General features: G+C 35.1%; 2 protein-coding genes across 4 annotated transcripts; one reads left to right on the plus strand and one right to left on the minus strand.

The window, feature by feature from the left end:
* The first annotated feature begins 868 nt into the window (after nucleotides 1-868).
* On the plus strand, nucleotides 869-11,534 carry LOC143425933 (androgen-induced gene 1 protein). 3 transcript variants are annotated; one of them, XM_076899019.1, is made up of 5 exons: nucleotides 869-979; nucleotides 3,355-3,522; nucleotides 10,244-10,381; nucleotides 10,565-10,782; nucleotides 10,895-11,534. In XM_076899019.1, the coding sequence occupies exons 2-5, from the start codon at nucleotides 3,367-3,369 to the stop codon at nucleotides 11,091-11,093; spliced, it is 711 nt and encodes a 236-aa protein (XP_076755134.1). In that variant the 5' UTR covers nucleotides 869-979; nucleotides 3,355-3,366; the 3' UTR covers nucleotides 11,094-11,534. The 3 variants fall into 3 exon arrangements, with proteins under 3 accessions (XP_076755134.1, XP_076755135.1, XP_076755133.1); XM_076899020.1 differs by lacking the exon at nucleotides 869-979 and adding an exon at nucleotides 1,063-1,127; XM_076899018.1 differs by lacking the exons at nucleotides 869-979; nucleotides 3,355-3,522 and adding an exon at nucleotides 8,073-8,244.
* Nucleotides 11,535-13,948: 2,414 nt separating this feature from the next.
* On the minus strand, nucleotides 13,949-18,282 carry Smo (smoothened, frizzled class receptor). The gene is made up of 8 exons (XM_076899033.1): nucleotides 18,021-18,282; nucleotides 17,540-17,860; nucleotides 16,727-17,167; nucleotides 16,485-16,657; nucleotides 16,021-16,361; nucleotides 15,619-15,820; nucleotides 15,362-15,532; nucleotides 13,949-15,289 (listed from the first exon to the last, which is right to left on the minus strand). The coding sequence occupies exons 1-8, from the start codon at nucleotides 18,030-18,032 to the stop codon at nucleotides 13,999-14,001; spliced, it is 2,952 nt and encodes a 983-aa protein (XP_076755148.1). The 5' UTR covers nucleotides 18,033-18,282; the 3' UTR covers nucleotides 13,949-13,998.
* Between the last annotated feature and the right edge of the window lie 483 nt (nucleotides 18,283-18,765).

Here is an 18,765-nt window from a genome sequence, read left to right on the forward strand (position 1 = left end):
GACATATATCACAATCTGAAAACAAACAGTTGATGCCTACATAATTTAAGATTAATTATGACCGATGAACTTGGTTGCTTGCACACAAAGTACAATTAAAACGCAATATAAAATCGATTTTACACGTGTAAGTAGAGGGAAGTTAACTATAAAGTATGTAACTCAATTTTAAACAAAACATGTGAAATCTTAACATCTTAAACCTTTCCATAGATCTTTCAGAAATGATCTCTTCTATCTTCGAATCTACCACTTTGTGGTTTACCATGTACTCATTATCCCATAATTTTTGTTAAAGCAGAGATCACAGAGATAAATATTTGGTAATCAACCATTTACATCGACCAGTCAGACGTAATGAGTTATGAAGATACGGCAACAAAGTCGAAATCGATTAAAGTCTATACTATTATCAATTGAAAATTAATACCTACGATTTGTACTTCATTTTGCTTCAAATGTTACATACAAAATTCCAAAGATTCGATACGACAGCACCTTGGAATTAGTTCAAAACCAATGCAATTTACGAATAAGCTTCAACGACTATACTCTTGTTTTAAATCTCATGGAACTTATGGCATCTAATTATTACTCTTTTTTGCCATTGTTTTTTCCAGGAGATATCTTCCTGTATAAATTACAACGATAATAGGAAACCCCTACCTAAGATCTGAGATATGCTGCGACGAATCAGCGTACAAAACGGACGCTGCTTGTAGTCGGCGGGGCGAGTCGAGGAGAACGGTGGGTCCTCAGTTCGTCATCGGCTTTCTGTCGAAATTGTTCTGCTCTGCTAGTCAGCAAGTTTTGCCATCTGCCATTGTATTCCTGTTAACGCGGCGTGTCGTGTTTCAGTACGTCTCGATCGAACAAACCGGGAATCGACAATTTTCCACGACTCTACGAGCTCTCCAGGCAGTGTTCTATGTATTTTGAGATAGTCGAGTAATCCAACCAGCGCTGGGTAACGTACAAGGTAGGTTCTTCAATTTAATCTGTTAAAAATCACATTATGAATTAGTCATACACAAAAGTAATGTAAGTAATGTATATGCGGTACTTTTAGATGTCAGAATATTGCAAGTTTTGAAAATAGAACGTAACGAAGTTGGAAGCTTTTCGAAGTAAATAATGTTAGGTTTGAGTTTTTTCTATAGAAAGAATATTTAAATTAGTGTAAAAGTGGAAGAAGAATTTTTCAGACCCGGTCTCGACCAAGTTCCTACCGCAGTTTATTTTTACAGAAATACGGAATTTAAATTGTAGACTGTGACACAACCAGGAAAAACTTACTTCCTGCAGAAAAGATGTTTAATAATGATTGAAAATGATTGGTATGCGGTGTGCGCAAACTAATTATAATTCATCATAATTAACGTTAAGGTCGATTCATTGTCAATCATTGTGTAAAGCCAAGCCCCGGTTTAATAAATAAAACTATATATAATAACTCTTACAAATGTTAATGTTCATTTAGAAAGAAGTACGCCGAGGCAAATATTATAGTAAATTTCATCGCGGAAGTTAGAATGATTAGTGTGATATCGATGTAACAGAAGTAGATCTAAAAACAGAAGCCGGCATACGCAAGGATAAACAGTTTCTGGAACGGTATAAAAGTATTTGCTCGATTCTCACGAAAAGTTGTAAAGTCATCTCTTTTTTTAGACGCGTTTACTACAATCTTCAACTATATCATAATTACAATAAGGGTTCAAGTCTACACAAATAGACTTTTTAATTGTTCAATTTCTTTTCCTTATCCCTTTAAAATTTCCTTTCGCTGTGAAGTCAATTAATATAATTTCTGAGAACGAAAATTATCTCTGTGAAGAATGTTACGCAGAAAATGCAACAATGATTCGATGTAAACAAATTGAACTTTTGATTCTACTGGTTTAAATGCTTGTCGTGTAAGCGTTTGCAATTGTTATGTGTACACTGTCCTACTTGAGGAATTTCCGTTCAGTTTTTCCAGTTTCATATGTACTTTTTGCTTAATGTTTCAGAAATCATATCGCATATAACATGTGTTATACAAACGCTTATCATGAAATGTGCGATGAAATGTGATAAATAACTGAGATATACCGGTGAGATAAACGAACCTATTAGTTCTTTCATACTTCATCTACGATGACATTAATGTTTCAGTATTTCTAAAAGTATTACCAGATACCAGACAATGTAATTTCACTAATTTACGATAGTTTGATTATATGATTTGTAGACTTTTGATGGCATCTCATTTATTTAAAAGGAACGTTAAAAATCCGGCCATTTGACAAATTATGAAACGTTACGTACAAGTAGAGTAGATTCTTTATAATAGAATACTATGCTTTCAGAGATGATATAATTCGATTTTAAAATTTTAGATATATCATCGGCTTTAATAACATTAAATACTATACAATAATTACTGAATCATAAATCCCTAGAAAGTGATACAGAATATACTAGCGACCTGGTTAAAATGTCAAGCTGGAGCTGTATGAACCAGTCCTAGTAAAGCTGCTGCATATCACAGATTGAGAGTCAAGTACGCCAATAAGTAGTGATTGTGGTTTACCGACAACTTAAACGGTGACAACGTCTCGTAAGATTATTCAGTCTTTAAAGTGAAATGTACGTAATGCTCGAAAAAAACAATTTTTCATTTGCTGGCGTTTTTTGCTTGAAATGAAATAAATGTATAATATTTAATGTTGCATAAGTGTACTATATACGATATATATACTATATTCGTATATGAAAATTTTTTTTTGCGTAAATACTTCAATGACGTCAAAAAAATAGTTGAAAATTAATTTACTTTATTTTATATGAGAGTAAGAGATGGCGACTAGTTACACTACCAGTTAAGTACAAATAATGAAGTAAAAAAAGTTGTTTGGTATGCTCCTGATTATATAGTCAGGGACAAGAAAATTATAAACATGAATAGTATTAGTTTGATACTAGTGAATCAGAAGTTTTACATTATACGCAAAGCATATTTAAATCATATTTTTATTCCCATAATAAATGCTGAAATTTAATTCTCTCTTAAGACCTTTAAAAAGAGATTCTAACGAATGTTGTATTCGAAAAATACATAAAGTATAAAAATTCTGTATTTGGCAAAAAATTCTAGCGTATCGCGCTAGTTATATAGGGGAAATGTATTTATAAAGGATTGTCGATTATCAATTGAACCTAACCTACAGCGCTATAACCCTCAGCTATAGTGATAGGGGAGGGGAAGAGACTGAAAGAACCTACGTGTTAACGCATAACAACTTCAGCGAAAAAGAAAATTCTCTTAAAATATGAGCACTCGTTTGACAAATTGTTTTTCTTCTCTCCTAGAATTGTAACAAAATGCCGTTCACGATATACCAACTGTTTCACACGTCAGTGTTCCTGATGTACGTATTTACGACGTACTCTATGATGTCCATCCGCATACCCAATGCTACGAATCTATACAAGAAATTCGACCCGGGACACATAAAATACTTAACAATTTGGAATATGGTAAGTTGTGCATTTCCAATATTTACAAATTTATATATTTGTTGTCGTTTGTATTATATTTTACGTTTGTGGCAGTAGATAATGCCTTTAAGTTTAAGATCAACATTCTAAATTCAAGAATTGATCTTTCAATTGAGTTTTCAATAGAATTTCCTTGACATACTAATAAAACAAGAAACTTTCAATAAAATACACAGAACGTTGCTTTCGTGATAGTGATAAACAGTTCGGTATCTACAGAGTGTTCCACGTTAAATTAATGCAACACTAGTTATGCGCCCAAAGTGACAGAATATTGCTTCATTATCAATATATATATATATTAATTTATCAAATTACTCCGAATAAGGATCACCGACCGCCTTTCGATGATCCATAATATATACAGCCCAACCAATACTGCTCGTATTTTTATTTGTATGGAACACCCTATAGATATCCTGGCCGATATCGCTGTCGGGTCGTCAGCCACTCGGTATGTACTCTCCACAGTCGAGAAGACGGATGTACTATGTGCTACATCTATGTAGGTAACGTTCGATGCACAGTATTGGAAATTTTTTGTTAACATCTCAGAAGCTACTAAATATCATAAGATAAAAATCTTGGATTTAGAATTCAGATCCTTTCCTGATTGTTTTCCTGAAACTTCAAGTCAATCAGCGACGTAAGCCTTTCAGAACAGTTATTCTAAGTAGTAAAAATTAATTACATATTTTGCCAAATAAATAATTGTAATGAATAATTGAAAATAGTATAGGAAGTTACTTTTAACAATATCGTAATGTTTTTATATATACTTTTCTCACGCTTATCAATTTGTGAACTGACATTAATTTGACGGTGTTACACATGTCAGCTGAATATGTAGGATTTGTAACTATAAGTTATATATTATGAGTTTTATAAAGTTAATTAAGAGAACACCAATAGATAGCGGCACTTTTATGTTACAACAGAATTCTTGTAAGTTAAAAACTTCAATATCGTATAAAGTTGAAGAACTATGTATGCATATTTATTAATGTTTGCACATGACCGTAAACGATACTGTAACGTAACGCGATTCTTTATTTTAAAAACAATCCTATCAGATTCCTTATGTTTGTCAAAACAGTATCGTTTTGATTATAACAAGTTTGTACTGTTTATATAAAACATTATTCATCGTATTTATGAAACATATAAATAGGATTATAAAAAATAAATATATTGAAATTTCTTCCTCACATAATGTGCAATAATAGTAATTTAAATTATACTTAGAAAAAATTCACTTGGTCTGTTTCTTATTCTTTAACAACGTTAAGATATCTAGAATTAATTGTATCCCTATCGCTTATTATGTTAATGAAAATAATGATAAAGGGCTTCCGGCTTTATAGTCACCTATTAATTAGAACCCAAATCTACTTTTATCGATACAATAAGATTTATAAAAGTAAGCGACAGTAACAGCATATAGTACTAAAATTTGTCGAATACTTTTTTTGATTTTGTATTGAGAAATAAAAAGTAAATTAAATATTTTTTAGTTGAAGTATCAATCTTAATTGACCCACCACGTATATAGAAGTGTGAATGACAGTTGAAAACGAAAGCTTGCGTAATATTTTATGAGATATTTTCTACACTCTCACCTGTTATCTCATACATAAGCAAACATTTCAACAAAATGATTACAGATTTCCAATTTTCAATTAAGAAGAGCGTGTTAAAGATGATGCAAAATTTTTTAAGCAACCTTTCGTTGCGATGACAGAAACGTATCACATTACGAAACTATATAATGTTATTGGAATTTTTTTTTTAAATACAAGCTTAATATTTAGATCAATTTTTATATTGCATGTTGAAAATAAACGACACAGAACAAACACTTGAAAATGCAACATTTTGTCAACAAGTAGTATTTAGTAACGAGAAGTGTTTGAACCTGAATACTGTTTCCGAACAAAAAACCATCATGAATGGCTCAAGAAGGGCTATCAACTTCCCCCTTATGGTTTCCTTCTGTTTTATACCCGCCCCATTCTCTTTGTCTCATTGTGACTTTTTTTTTAATGTCGCATTATACACGTGGTTCCAAAACAATTTCGATAAAATGTAAAACGATTTACTAATAAATTGTATTAGAGTTAACGCTGTGTGTTTACTTTTCTTATTATTTATGTAACTTATAATCACACACGACTACCGTTAAAAGATCATAGAGGCAATATGAGTCTAGTACAGTATTTTTTGCTTCTCTACACGATCATTGTAATTGATTGGTAATAAGACATTATCGTGGTAGTAATTATAATTGATTACCTTTAAAATAACCGATTAATGCTGTCTATACTGAACATAGTCGATTTCTAAGCTGCAGTTTCAACCTAGCCGTTAAACCAAGCGAGAATTCAAAACATTTGCTCCAAAACGTTTGCCCCAACAATCGTTCCAGTTATTATTAAGAAAAGCACAATTTTCGCGAAGATGCACGCGAATAATCAAATATTTCACGCGGAATCAATTGAATATAAAATAACGCGCGTGCAGTTATCACGGTATACGTTAGACTGACTGCAATATCGATCTACACAATAATCGAAACATAAGGATGCGAAATATAACTTGTGCCGACATCTATCGGATCGATATATTGTTAATATTGATCCTGTCGATCAGTAGATCGATATATCCAGTTAATGTAATTATTTCATTTAACGTCTCAACCATTTTTTGCACGACGCGTGACGCAAATACGATTAAAAATTAACCACGTTGAGCACTTACTGAGATTTTGTTAGCATTGTGGTGAATCGCCATTAGAAATTTTGCACATCACCTCCTAGTGGCCGTGTTGTGAATGAACAAGGTATACGTTTAACTGAGACGCATGCTGAATTTATGTTTGTTTCTTTAAGTGACGTTGGTTCGCCTGCAACCAGTTGTGCGTGTTTCCATTGTAAATTACATCGTTCAATGTCAAAGATCGACGCGACGAATAATAAGCGAATCCTTGTGAACGAATTATTGAGTTCAATTCGGTTAATATTGTGTACTCGCATGAAAATAATAACTGTGCATTAAAAATACCTGCGTTGATTCGATGGTAGGTGGCTGATGAATTTCATTGATTTTAGTGCTGCATGTGACACTGGACATGCTCACGCAAGTGGACCAATTGCCGGGGGATGTTCGATTGGAAGGCTGCTGTACATGTTGGTAAATAGAATACTAATCTATCGACAGTAATCGTCACATGAGATTTGATGTGACGTGCGCTGTCGCGGAAAATTAATTTTAACATATCCATGCTTTCCTCTTGGTGAGAACAAGCCCTATTGTTTAACGCAATTATTAACTGTACAGTAACAGGCATTAAAAAATCGTGTATCGTTTTTTTCTACCTACAGTTTTGTAAGCTGATCTCTTTCAATGCCAAAACATTATCGAATATTCTCAGGGTTCAAATGAATTTTCGTGGCTATCGTCGATAGATCAGTGCTCTATTTACCAACGTACACAGCCTTTCCACCGCGTGGCTTTCACCCACCAAGTACGTCGGTCTAAGCGTGTATTAGTGTCGCACGACGCGCCAGAATCGATGAGACTTGGTACCTATAGTCTTTATGCATCGCATCTTTCGGTGGTTCGCATTGCCTGTGATCCGTTGTGCACAGCTCTACCGTAAATCGCTTCGTTCGTCAACAGTAAAGATCCGGTAGCATGATCCAGTGACAAGATTTCGAAGCAATAAGTGAACATTCGACCGAGTCGGTGAAGTTAATACAATTGATTGACAGGTTTATTTGAACTTGACGCAGGATTTAATTTTTGTTCTTCGGTTACGTTTGTCGCGAACTTGTGTCGTCTATAATCGGCTTATTTGGAAAGTTGTGCATTTTTACATTCGCATTCTAATTTTATACCGTTCACCCGACTTGTACGTTGCGTACGCGTAACAACCGACTGATTTATTCATCATTTGTGAGTAACAGATGAGTTGTACATAACTTTCTCCCAATACAATAGGGCTACGGACCTGCGCGCGGGCTCTACGCGCTCTCAGATTGGCTGCTGTTTTTCGGCAACAATTCGAAAACGAAATCGAGATGGAAATTTTACCGAATAGAAAACGTTGCTCGAGACAATTTCAAGAATCGTCCCTCGAACATCGCCTGTCGAAATCCACGACAAACTCTATATAAATGCAATATCTATAATTTTTTTTCTTTAATTTTTTTTAATTTGCCTATCGATATTCCGACTTCGCGTCGAAAAAGAATTCGAAATGTAAACGAGCAATGGTTGCAATGTACAAGATACTTTATATATTGAACATCACGGGATAAACGATGTAGAAAGTATCTTTCAGGTGAAAAAGGAATAATGTGAGAATCATGAAAATGGGATATTTAAAAGTCTCGCGACTTTCTTTAACCAGTAGATTAGAATCATCGTGATCGCGTTTGCGGATATTTTTTTCGTCGAGCAACATAATAGTTACGTTGCAGCAGCCTAATCTGTCGAACCATTACAGAGTATAAAAGAACGCATTGTGAGCGACGCAACGAGATGTGGGACGGGGCACTGTTCGGATTCCATGTGTTATCGGGCTTGATGTTCGCATATAGTATCTATTATTATTCCGCGCACGTCCACGTTCCCTCAAATGTTAACCGGGAGTACAGCACCTTCGGCGGCAAATTTAGGTTTCTCACGTTCTGGAACCTGGTTAGTATTGTCTTTTACGTCATAACAATTTGACCTGTCACTTTTTTTTTCTCTGTTGACGGAGAACTCAAGTCATTTCCTCAATTTGCGTAACCATTAATAAATACAACTGCAAAAAACCTTCTGTTTTCTTTAAATATATTAGAATAAATTAATAATGGTAATTTAACGATTGTTTATAATTGCTAATTATTCTGGTAGACGTTAATTCGCATAGCAACTATTGCACACTAATAGAGGATAGCCGTTGTTTGTTTAAAACAAGTACTTATGATATTCATTGTTTCATATCATGGTTTTACGACTTGTAAATTTTGGGAGCAAGGCCTTGCGATGTATAATGTATACTCTTATTTCCGTACCTGAATTGCACGACACGACAGTTCTAACTGATTGCATCACGTCCTTATTACACAATTACATAATGGTGAAAATAGTTATAAGGTATACACGCCATATTCTATTCGTGTTTGTGAGTAAAATAACGATTCATACTCCAGTAAAATAATATTGGGAATTTTTGCAATAGTCAATGAAATAATTTCGTCAAGAACAAAAACTATTTTCATTCGAATCGAACATCAGTTTTACATCTATAATTGGACTGTGAATTTTTATGTTGATGGAATAGATTTAAATATGTAAGAAAAAATAAGAATACGATACTTATAATTGTATTCGCATAACTGCAAAGTTTGTTTTTCACGCATTGTAGTTTACATTACAATGATAACTGTTTGCGGAAGATTGAAAGTAACGTGAAAAATATATTTTTTTTATAAGCGTTTGTAGTCTAAATAATTGACGCTCCGTATCGGATTGTGGAACGAAGTTCAATTTTCGAGTGCCACTCTATGTCTCCAAGAGCTATTTATGGCACACGTTATGCCGTGTTATCTATATGCGGCCAACTGATTGCTCCTATGAGATTTAAAGTGTTCTCATATATGAGTAATTGAATTGATGTGTCGGCCGTAAAAGAAAAGTGAGGCGTAACCCTTTCCATGTTAGTATTGAGCACACTCGACGTGGTAAAATAGCATTTTGCATTCAGCGACAAGTATATTTGTATACAAAAAAAGAAAGGATTCGCCTCTGCTTTACTTAGAAAATGCTTTACTAGAAAATAATTCAGAACACGAGAGAACATATTTTCAGCATAAAATTATACACTTAACAGTTAATTGAATTAGCGTCGATATTTAACGTCAAAATCTCCACGTATCATTTTATATGTTTGCAATTAGAACGTGATCATACATTTGATATCATCATTGGAATATGATCATACTTAAAACCACGAAATTTTTCCATGGTTAGTCTCCTTTATTTCAGACATGAATTGTATATAACTTGCATCTGATGGATGTAACCGGGTACTCGGTTGATGGTCTGTCACGCAGTCCGCCCACAGAGGCCAATTACAGTATTTCAGTAATATATTCTTTACGTAATTGATGTATGCATTATTTAAATATATAGTTAAATAAATGGAATACGCGTTGAAGCTACTTTAATCTTAGAACGATAACAAAATAAAATAAACAAGGAAACGATCAAGTCTGGCGCTGTAACTGCAGAATTATTATTCAATTTCATATTTACGTATCTTTTGTCAATAATTTTTTCTTCCTCTTGAATATATTATTAATGCTTGTTCAAGTGAATAAAAAAGGGACGATACCTGTATAAGAAAAGAAAATACCTGTATAAGAAAGAAATTAATTAACGCAAAAAATGTCCACTGAGTCGTATTGTAATATTCATCAGTTACATCGACTAATGCAGCTTCAACATTTTGTACCGCCTTATTGGTCAAAGTTCTTCCTGTTTAGCTCAACAGCTAGTTATATAAATTCGCGTAAGAGACTGCAACAGAAGAAAAGTTATGAGATAATTTTCAAACGAAGACCATCGATTGCAGTAAAATGCGCGTAACCTTTGGCATATGTTCCCGATTTCCCCGTTAATAATCATCATAATTGTCTGCCTGTTTCAGATTGTACAAACGTTATTTTTCTTCGTATGTATGCTGAACGATTGGTTAGGGACAAATGCGGTCAATCCCAAAAAAACTCCATTTATGCGTAAACTCAAGGACTACATGCACGCAGTTCTCAGTTTTCCGATTGCTATGGTAACTATGTAGAAACTATATAGACTCCCACAGTGTAATAAAATTCAAATACGTAATTATATATATACTTGCAATTTAACTTCGTTAATACTCTACAAATACACAGATAGTGGGAATATACGTATAAAATGAAAATAAAACAACTAAATTTTTGTATACTTCCTGATAATTTCTTGATATTAGTTTGTAGGAGCGACATTCTGGGGTTTGATGTTCGTGAACCGCGAATTGGTGCTTCCAAAGGCTCTAGATCCTTACCTCCCAATGTGGCTGAATCATTTGATGCACACAATGATCATAGTTACTACGCTGATAGAAACATTTATAGCACCAAGAAAGTATCCGAGGAGATTGCACGGAATAGCTGGCGAAATGACGTTCTTGGGATTATATTTAATATGGTACGTTGAAAATACAGAATTCATAGGGAAAGGATTCTAGAAAAGCATTATATACCTTCCAGATCTGCATGTGTTTATACTTAACATTTAAAGAAAAGCTATAATATTTCAGGATGCACATAATCTACTACAAAAATGGCGTCTGGGTTTACCCGGTGATGAATGCGATGTCGATGCCGTTGCGTATCGTATTCTTTGTAGTACTTTTTGTGTTCAGCATTGGCCTGTACATTGTCGGTGAAGCGCTGGACAACTTCGTTTGGGGTAACCAATACATTAAACACCAAAAACTTAATACCAAGGGCAAGTAGCCTCGCCTACGGTGATTTGAGCTGTGCTGACATTGATCGTACATTAGATTCCTCCAAGGTGTCGGTGAATAAACAGCGGAGGCAACTTTTTATTTCCTTCCACAGCATCCTTCCCATTTTTATTTTAAATTGCAGCATGCACGCGTGATCACGTCCATGGATGAATTGTGTTCTTTTTTTTCTTGGGGAAACCTAAAAACAGCAGAAACCAAATAATGGTACATATGCATGTAGATGAGAGCGTATTTATTATATCTAAGGTAAATACGTTCGAGGAGAGCAGTCATGAATAACTTATACGTTGAAGAAGACTACGTAGCTGAAGCATGCATCAATTATAATTTTTTCTCGCGTGCTTATATCGTATACAATTGCAAAAAAAAAAGGGAAGACTAATTGTAATAATCACACTTTGTACACGCGCTCGTGCGCACTCACACTCACACGGATACACATATATACACAGGACACACACATTGGTGCCTGATATTAAAAAAAGTAAAGTAAGTAAGAGTAGTAAAAGAATGGAAAAGGAAAAAACAGGAACATTCATACGTATTTATTACACACAGTGCAACCAGCTACTAAATTTTTCTACGTTAGACAAAACTTTTGTTACTCTGGCAAACATTGAGAATGAAATGAACTCGGAGAAAAAGAACAAGGAGAGCAATCTAAAGAAACAGCGAACCGTGCGGTTACGTGTGTGGAATGAATGCTATTTGTTCCATGTTTTAAGGGTTTGTCGTCAGAACACATTGAAATCAATTGATCCTTCCCCGAGTACTAAAATTCGGTTATATTTGTATCGAGTGTAGGGAAAAAATACGTAGCTGAGCGAATCGGACCGGATTTGAAAGCGTAACGATGCGAGCCGAATCAAAGCAAGAGGAGCGTGCTTCTGCAGAACGTTCGAACACTGAAAGAAAGAGAAATCGTTAATACGTGTACCTGTTCACCGAGGTGACGCTGTTCGGGATTCTCGTGGTGAGAAATACGTGGACATTAATGAAAAATACTGTTTTATACACTCGTTATTGACTAGACTTTTCTTCGATTTTTTGTTTCGCATAATGTACAGAAAAAATATAAAATATTAAACCGTGCCATACGAAACGTCCGTTTACTACATTTTTTTTGCATTATATCTTGAAAATACATTATGTTTTTAGCATACTAGTGCGAAAGTTATATAACAGTTGACTTTTCATTTTTCCATACGATTAGTTTGAAATGTTATTTAGCAAATTCTTTGTTACTTTGATTATTAAAATATGTTTTTACGATGTTGAAAAATTGAACGAATTAAAATTCGAAATATTCAACTGTATAATTATCGCTTCTCTTGGCGCACTGTCCTTGCTGACAGTATTTAAAAAATTATTTTTTCAGAAAAGGAAGCGGACGTTTCATATGATTACAATTTAATATTTAACCGACCAGGTGTACAGGGTTTGTTAAGACTTTTTGTTACATTTCTAGATGAAAGCTTTAAATTAATAAAAAAAAATAATGTTACTCTTAAGAAATGTTTACGAATCATCGAAGATGATCACAAGCAACTTGTGGTAAATTAAAACTACCGGTTATAGCATAATGTTGATATAGTTGACGTTTTCTGTGAATAATTTGGGTTAAAACACGGAGAAAGTTTATATTAAACTGTGTACGGAAAATATCAATTATCGATATCGGGTTGACCTTTTCTATAATTATATGTACACTAGTGGAATAAATTTTCATGAAAAGAGATAGTTTTAATGTGATATATTACTACTTAATAGTGAAGAAAAGAGAACGTAGATAACGACATTTTCCATCTCAGTAATTGTATAAAATAAAAATAGTAACTAAAGGATATATGTGTTGATATGTTTATATGTAACGGTATACTTTTTCGTTAGTATAACTCTTTGAATATCGTATTGAAATTGCAAAATATCTAGTTATTTTATAATAGATTTTGCGAGTTTCCGAAGGACACTTTGGTAGGAAAATTGATAAATGTAAAATAACAAAATAAATTGTACTCGTGAATACATAAAAATAATTGTATGTAAACTAAGTACAGTAGGATATGCATTTTTGAAAATACTGTAATATACAGAGCAATATTAAATATAGAGTTTGATTGTTCTGTATAATAAGCAAATGAATTATATTTATAGTCCGTTTATATGTCTTTAGTGTCGTAAAAAAGTTCATTGAATTATTTTTCTACTATATCGGTAATAAAAACATATAAAAATAATAATATGCACTGTTAAATCTTTGCATTACTTAAAAAACAAATATGTACAGCTGAGGTCATACTATCGCACCATTTTCAATGTGCACAGTCACGGTAGATTAATCTTATGATGAGTCATATAGTTAACACGTACAATTATCGCACTATATTATGATGTCATTACGTTTTCTTTTTTTACGCGAGGCAATGTTATATATCATCTAACTTTATATACTTTTTCTAAACAGCATAAAAGATATTTCAACAAAATTTCAACCACATTCTTATTCATCTTTATATGCATCTTAGAACTTTAAAAATATAGCTTTTGGAATTAAAGATATAATTCTACAATACTTAATTTCTTCGTTCATTTCTCCAAAAGAGAACACTATGTACTACTGATTAAGGAAATAAGGTACATGTAGCCGTTTGTGTATCACTTCTCACATCTTCTGACAAGACATAATGAAAATATGATTTCAATGTTTTTTATGGTTTTAGGAAAAAAGTATATAAAGTTAATTTTGTACAAGAAAAATAGACTTTTACCTCTCCTTATATAAGGAACATTCAAAACCATAAATGCAAGAGAAAAGACTAACTAAAAAGGGCCTTCCACACGTAATATGCCGTAAAATATTTTCATACAAATGCTAAACAAAAACTTATATGTTACGTGGCAATATTTTTATTTTTATTTAATTGCGGTGAGATCTGCGTTCCCTTCGAGCTGCAATGTCGATTATTTATAATTTCGTCTATACTTTGTTTCAACTCCTCCATTTCTAAAATGTCCAATGGCAATGATGTCTGTGTAGCCATTTCACGAGCGTTCCCAGTTTGACCTTCGGACTGCATAAGTCTCGTTAATTCAGGGCAGCACGAAGTTAAGCTGGACGCGAGATTTCCCATTCCAGCCTTTTTGTACACTTCTTTCAAATCTGCGTCACTTTTCAATTTTATGTCGCTGGACTCTTGAAACAGATGTTTCAAAATCGTCTCATCCTGAAGCAGATATTTACTCCTACGACCTTCTCGGCTCCTTCTATCGCTCTCATGACCATAACTTCTGGCACTCTTGTTACTAGTTTTGCTCTTGCTGCGTTCGGGTAGTTCTTCCGGATCCAACATCTTCGCCTCCTCTTCCGGTTGACTGTCATCGCTATCACTATCCTGATCGTCCTTTTCCATATTTCCACCTTCGATGTCCACGTCTTTACCCGACATACCTTGATGGCCTTTCTCCTCGCTACTCAAATTTTCATCGCTACCACTGTGGCCCGGAAATAGAAAAGGTAATAACATGCCTGCGTTCTTTCCATCGAACATTTTGGGATTCAAAGTGCGCTCGTCGAGACCTGCGCTAGCTGAACGTCTTTTCATGTTTGGGACTTGGATAGGCGGTACTCTCGAATTTCCGCCAATGGTTAACGCTGAGAGTATCTGTGCACCGAGTTGACTTTCTTGCGACGTAGTGCTGCCTCTTCTGAATAGTGGCCCTACTTTGCCTGATCGTGATTTACCAAAGTCTCGTCGCCTTTTTCCACGACGTCCGCGCGAACTGCTTGCTACTTTCCGCGTTGTTTTCAATTCAGCTATTTGAACGGATATTTGAGAGTCCAATGAGTTTCGCCTGGACTCCACCGACACTCGACGCACACTGAAACTGATCTCAGAGTCCACAGAATTTCTTCTGTTACTCGATACAGAACCAGTGGTGCCTCCCACGAGCGCACCCCGACGGGTCACTAGCTTGGGCAAAGCAGCTGCCCATGTTGAACTAAAATCTTGAGACGCTACAGAGTTTAAATCGAAGTTCAAACCAACGGGATCTTCGTGGGTGTTATGGAAGCTGATAGACAATCGGCCAGCGTTATTGAACGTCTTCCGTTTTGCAAATGCCTGCGCTATCAATTTGTGTTTTTTTAATCTGATAGGTTCTTCGGTTTCGCAATTGAAGGTACTGAAAGATACGAATCAATTAACTGATACTTCATTTTCATACAGTATGCTAAAAGCAAACTTAGAATTTTACCGTCTAAGAAATCTGGTCCAAGTGTCCACCGTGGATCCAGTCCAAACCCATGAAGACATGAGAATACCAGCAAAAAATGGTGAAAGTAAGTGTAATTGCATTTTAGCTGCACTTGGTCGAACTTCCATCTTACATTCGGAGATATCCAAATATTTTGTTGTTATTGCACATCTGAGCGTGAAATATAAAATATGTTTAAAAATTACAGTGTAGAACTTTCTTTTCTAATTTTTTTTACACATCCATGCTGTTCTTACATCATGTAATTTCTAAAACTCTGACGCCATTCCCATGAATGTTGGAATTCATAAATGTGACAATAAAACGTCACTATAACCGCAGTGAATGTGAAGATCGAAAATAATCCCATACGTACGATAGTCTCTCGTATTTTGGAGCTTGCCCTTTCGGATATGATTTCTTGACTACTTATCTTTAATCGAATCAGGGTAATTAATCCTAAAAAATACATGCAATGTTAGTTAAGTTACAATTAAGTGAAAATTTTATCTTACAACAATTATTTCCGTTACAAAAATATACTTACCGACAACGTTCTTTACGAAAGCATATAAAGAAATATATTTTATTATAGACACATAAAATATAAGACAAAATGTTTAAGCGCAAAAATGTGTAAATTTTGATAAAAATTATACCTCTGGATAAAAAGTATCCTCCAACAAGTAATACAATCAACACAGGACCAAGCAAAAACCAAGCTCTGACTGCATGATTAGTGTAACCCACGAAACATATGCCGGTAACGCTGTTTCCATCGATTTCTCCTAATGCCATTATTGTAACAGTGAGGACAAGTGGTAAACACCAAGCGATTAAATGAAAGTATGCACCCTTCTTGTCGATTCTGTCTTGAATTTTGCCTAATGCTTGGAAACTCATATGCCAGGCATATGTAAGAATGACAAACCACACCATAGCTGCCATAAGGGAGTAATACACAAGGACAAACACTACGACACATGATAAATTTTCTCCACTGAAAATACATTAGTACACAAAGTTTGTTTATGTTCGACTTAACTGTGTGTAATTAAATCTTGCACAAAATACACTTCATAGCGAAACAATTTATTGTACACGTCAGGTAAGTATAAATTACCTTGGTTCACTCATTCTTAAGGTTCCATCCTTCCTACATACAATCACCTCTCTACTTCCTGGTGTAAATTGAGCAAGCCATCCAATACAGGATACCATAAAACAACAATTTATGTAGAATATTACTAATGCTGGATATTTATTTGCGCTTCTCCAATCAATTAGAAATGTTATCTGAAACAATATATGAAAAGTTTTTTGCCATTCAAATGTGTTCCTTTATCCAGTACAAATATTACTTACAACTGTGAATAAATTGAAGGAGCCACAGATGCCTGCAGCCCAAGCAATAAAAGAATGAATTTGCTTATGCTCATCCGGTGTAAAAAGCGGATCATTGCATTGTGTGCCACAGCCTTCTACTCCCTCAAATATGGCGAGCGTATTATCAGTCGGAACCAATGGTTTTAAACATTTTCCAGAAATATTAAACTTCAACTCTCTGATATCATTTTTGCACAAACTAGGAAATAAATCTGTATTCTCAGATTTAATAAAGCTTGGCCATATCGTGTGATTGAACACAATTCTGCACGGTCCAGAAACTATTTTACACATCTCTTGTGATGGCAAATCTACTGTATCATTGATACATTTTGGCATGAATATTGAGCACAGAAGGGGCTGAACAACTGCCCAACACTTTGGCATATGTCTTAATGCTTGTAATGTGTGTAACCTTTCCTGTAACAATTATTTTCAAAAAATAAATAATATTTACAGAACAATAAAAAAAAAATGCAAATCAATAATTTTAAAATATGTCATTGAAAGTAAAGTATTAATAGAAGGAAGATAAATGTGAACACTGTAGTGGGAGTAATATCTAAGAACAATATGGTCAAGGCAGGAAGTACCTGAGGTGATTTTAAATAGGGTCTTTCTGACCTGCAAAATCAGGTATAAGGACAACAGAATAAGGAAAAGTGAAAGTGGCTTCAAGCTTCCAAAGCTTATACCTCCTTGTATATAAAATGTGCAACAAGAACTGCACTTTAAAAAGTATGCAATAACTTAAGCGTAGAGATTTTGCAATACCCATGCAATATAATATACCTCTACAATATCTTGAGTCACATGCTCTGGTATAAGATCCAATGTGGTGGTTGTATATGGCAATCTTGTACCCATGCATGTATTCCTCTGCATCTCCACACATTTCGCCGGCCTACGGCAATTCAAAGAATCCGGTGGTAATTCTCTTATGGGATACCTATCCAGCAGGTAACTGGACTCTTTAATTCTGTGCCTCGGACCCAGCTCCAGACCGTGCTTCCAGGTTTCGTTCTCGCCGTTCGAATTAGCGGCGAAACCGTGCGCCAGCTCCGACGATGCCCGATGAAAAACGAAAACACAGTAAATGAACAACAGCGTCATCTGAAAAATATCGGCGCCGTTAAAAGGGAGAAAAAAAAAAGGGACATGGTGTCGTGATAAATTGCCTCCCGGCATGTTATCGGCTTAATTAAAAAACAAAACATCACGTGTACCGTGCCGCGATAAACAACGTGGGCGTTTTGCGAATTAAAAACAGTACCTTCGGACGCATCGCTCGTAACTATACGCCGATTATTCCCAGAGCGGCTATAGTCTGCCACGGAGAAAGCTCTCCGTTTCGTTCGAACAAAGCGTCTTGCATCTTCTACGCTCGCGACAGCCGCATCCAGCATACGAACGCTCGGACCACACACACGTTACGCTTGCTTCCAGGCCACCCACGTCGAACCCGATGAACTTGCTCATACCTCTTTCCGGTGTTTGAATGCACAACCGTAAAGAGCTTGGTAAATATCTCGCTAGCAGCAGGATCGTCGACGGTGTGCGCGGTGTGTTCTGACCATCGAACGCGGGAGTCTTTAAATTTCTCCCGTTCCACGTGTCCATCATTATAATAATGCATAATAGCGCATTGGTTATACAGCAATCTCCAGGATGAAGTGTATCTTGGTTCTTAACAGAAACACCGTTTACGATTTCTCGCTCTGTCTAATTATTATTCGATAAGCCGGATAATAGGGCAACCTAAGCCGTTTCATTTGCATGATACGTTGGCGCAGTGATGCTCCTTTTTTTTATTGAAACGAGCGGTGAGACATTTATTAAAACTGATAAGTACGGAGAAAAAGATGATGTAAATACGTGGCGCGAGCACATGATACCGTGATAGCTTCGTAAGTTTCAGGGATAATTTGTCAATTATTTTTACCAGTGTCGACCTCTGAGTACATTTCCCTCGAGCGCAGGTGTTACACAGGCATGCGAGTTGTCAAACGATAGTAAGC

Source organism: Xylocopa sonorina, chromosome 8, assembly GCF_050948175.1.
Source record: "Xylocopa sonorina isolate GNS202 chromosome 8, iyXylSono1_principal, whole genome shotgun sequence".
Classification (NCBI taxonomy): domain Eukaryota; kingdom Metazoa; phylum Arthropoda; class Insecta; order Hymenoptera; family Apidae; genus Xylocopa; species Xylocopa sonorina.

What these genes read in the sequence shown, in the direction of transcription:
- LOC143425933 (XM_076899018.1), top strand. Translation starts at nt 8,086, where the DNA reads ATGTGGGACGGGGCACTGTTCGGATTCCATGTGTTATCGGGCTTGATG. An exon ending in TCAGTTTTCCGATTGCTATG is followed by an intron (nt 10,382 to 10,564) that starts GTAACTATGTAG and finishes TCTTGATATTAG; the next exon opens with TTTGTAGGAGCGACATTCTG. An exon ending in TTGGGATTATATTTAATATG is followed by an intron (nt 10,783 to 10,894) that starts GTACGTTGAAAA and finishes ATAATATTTCAG; the next exon opens with GATGCACATAATCTACTACA.
- Smo (XM_076899033.1), bottom strand. An exon ending in TGACTCAAGATATTGTAGAG is followed by an intron (nt 17,168 to 17,539) that starts GTATATTATATT and finishes TAATTGTTACAG; the next exon opens with GAAAGGTTACACACATTACA. An exon ending in AGGATACTTTTTATCCAGAG is followed by an intron (nt 15,821 to 16,020) that starts GTATAATTTTTA and finishes TGTATTTTTTAG; the next exon opens with GATTAATTACCCTGATTCGA.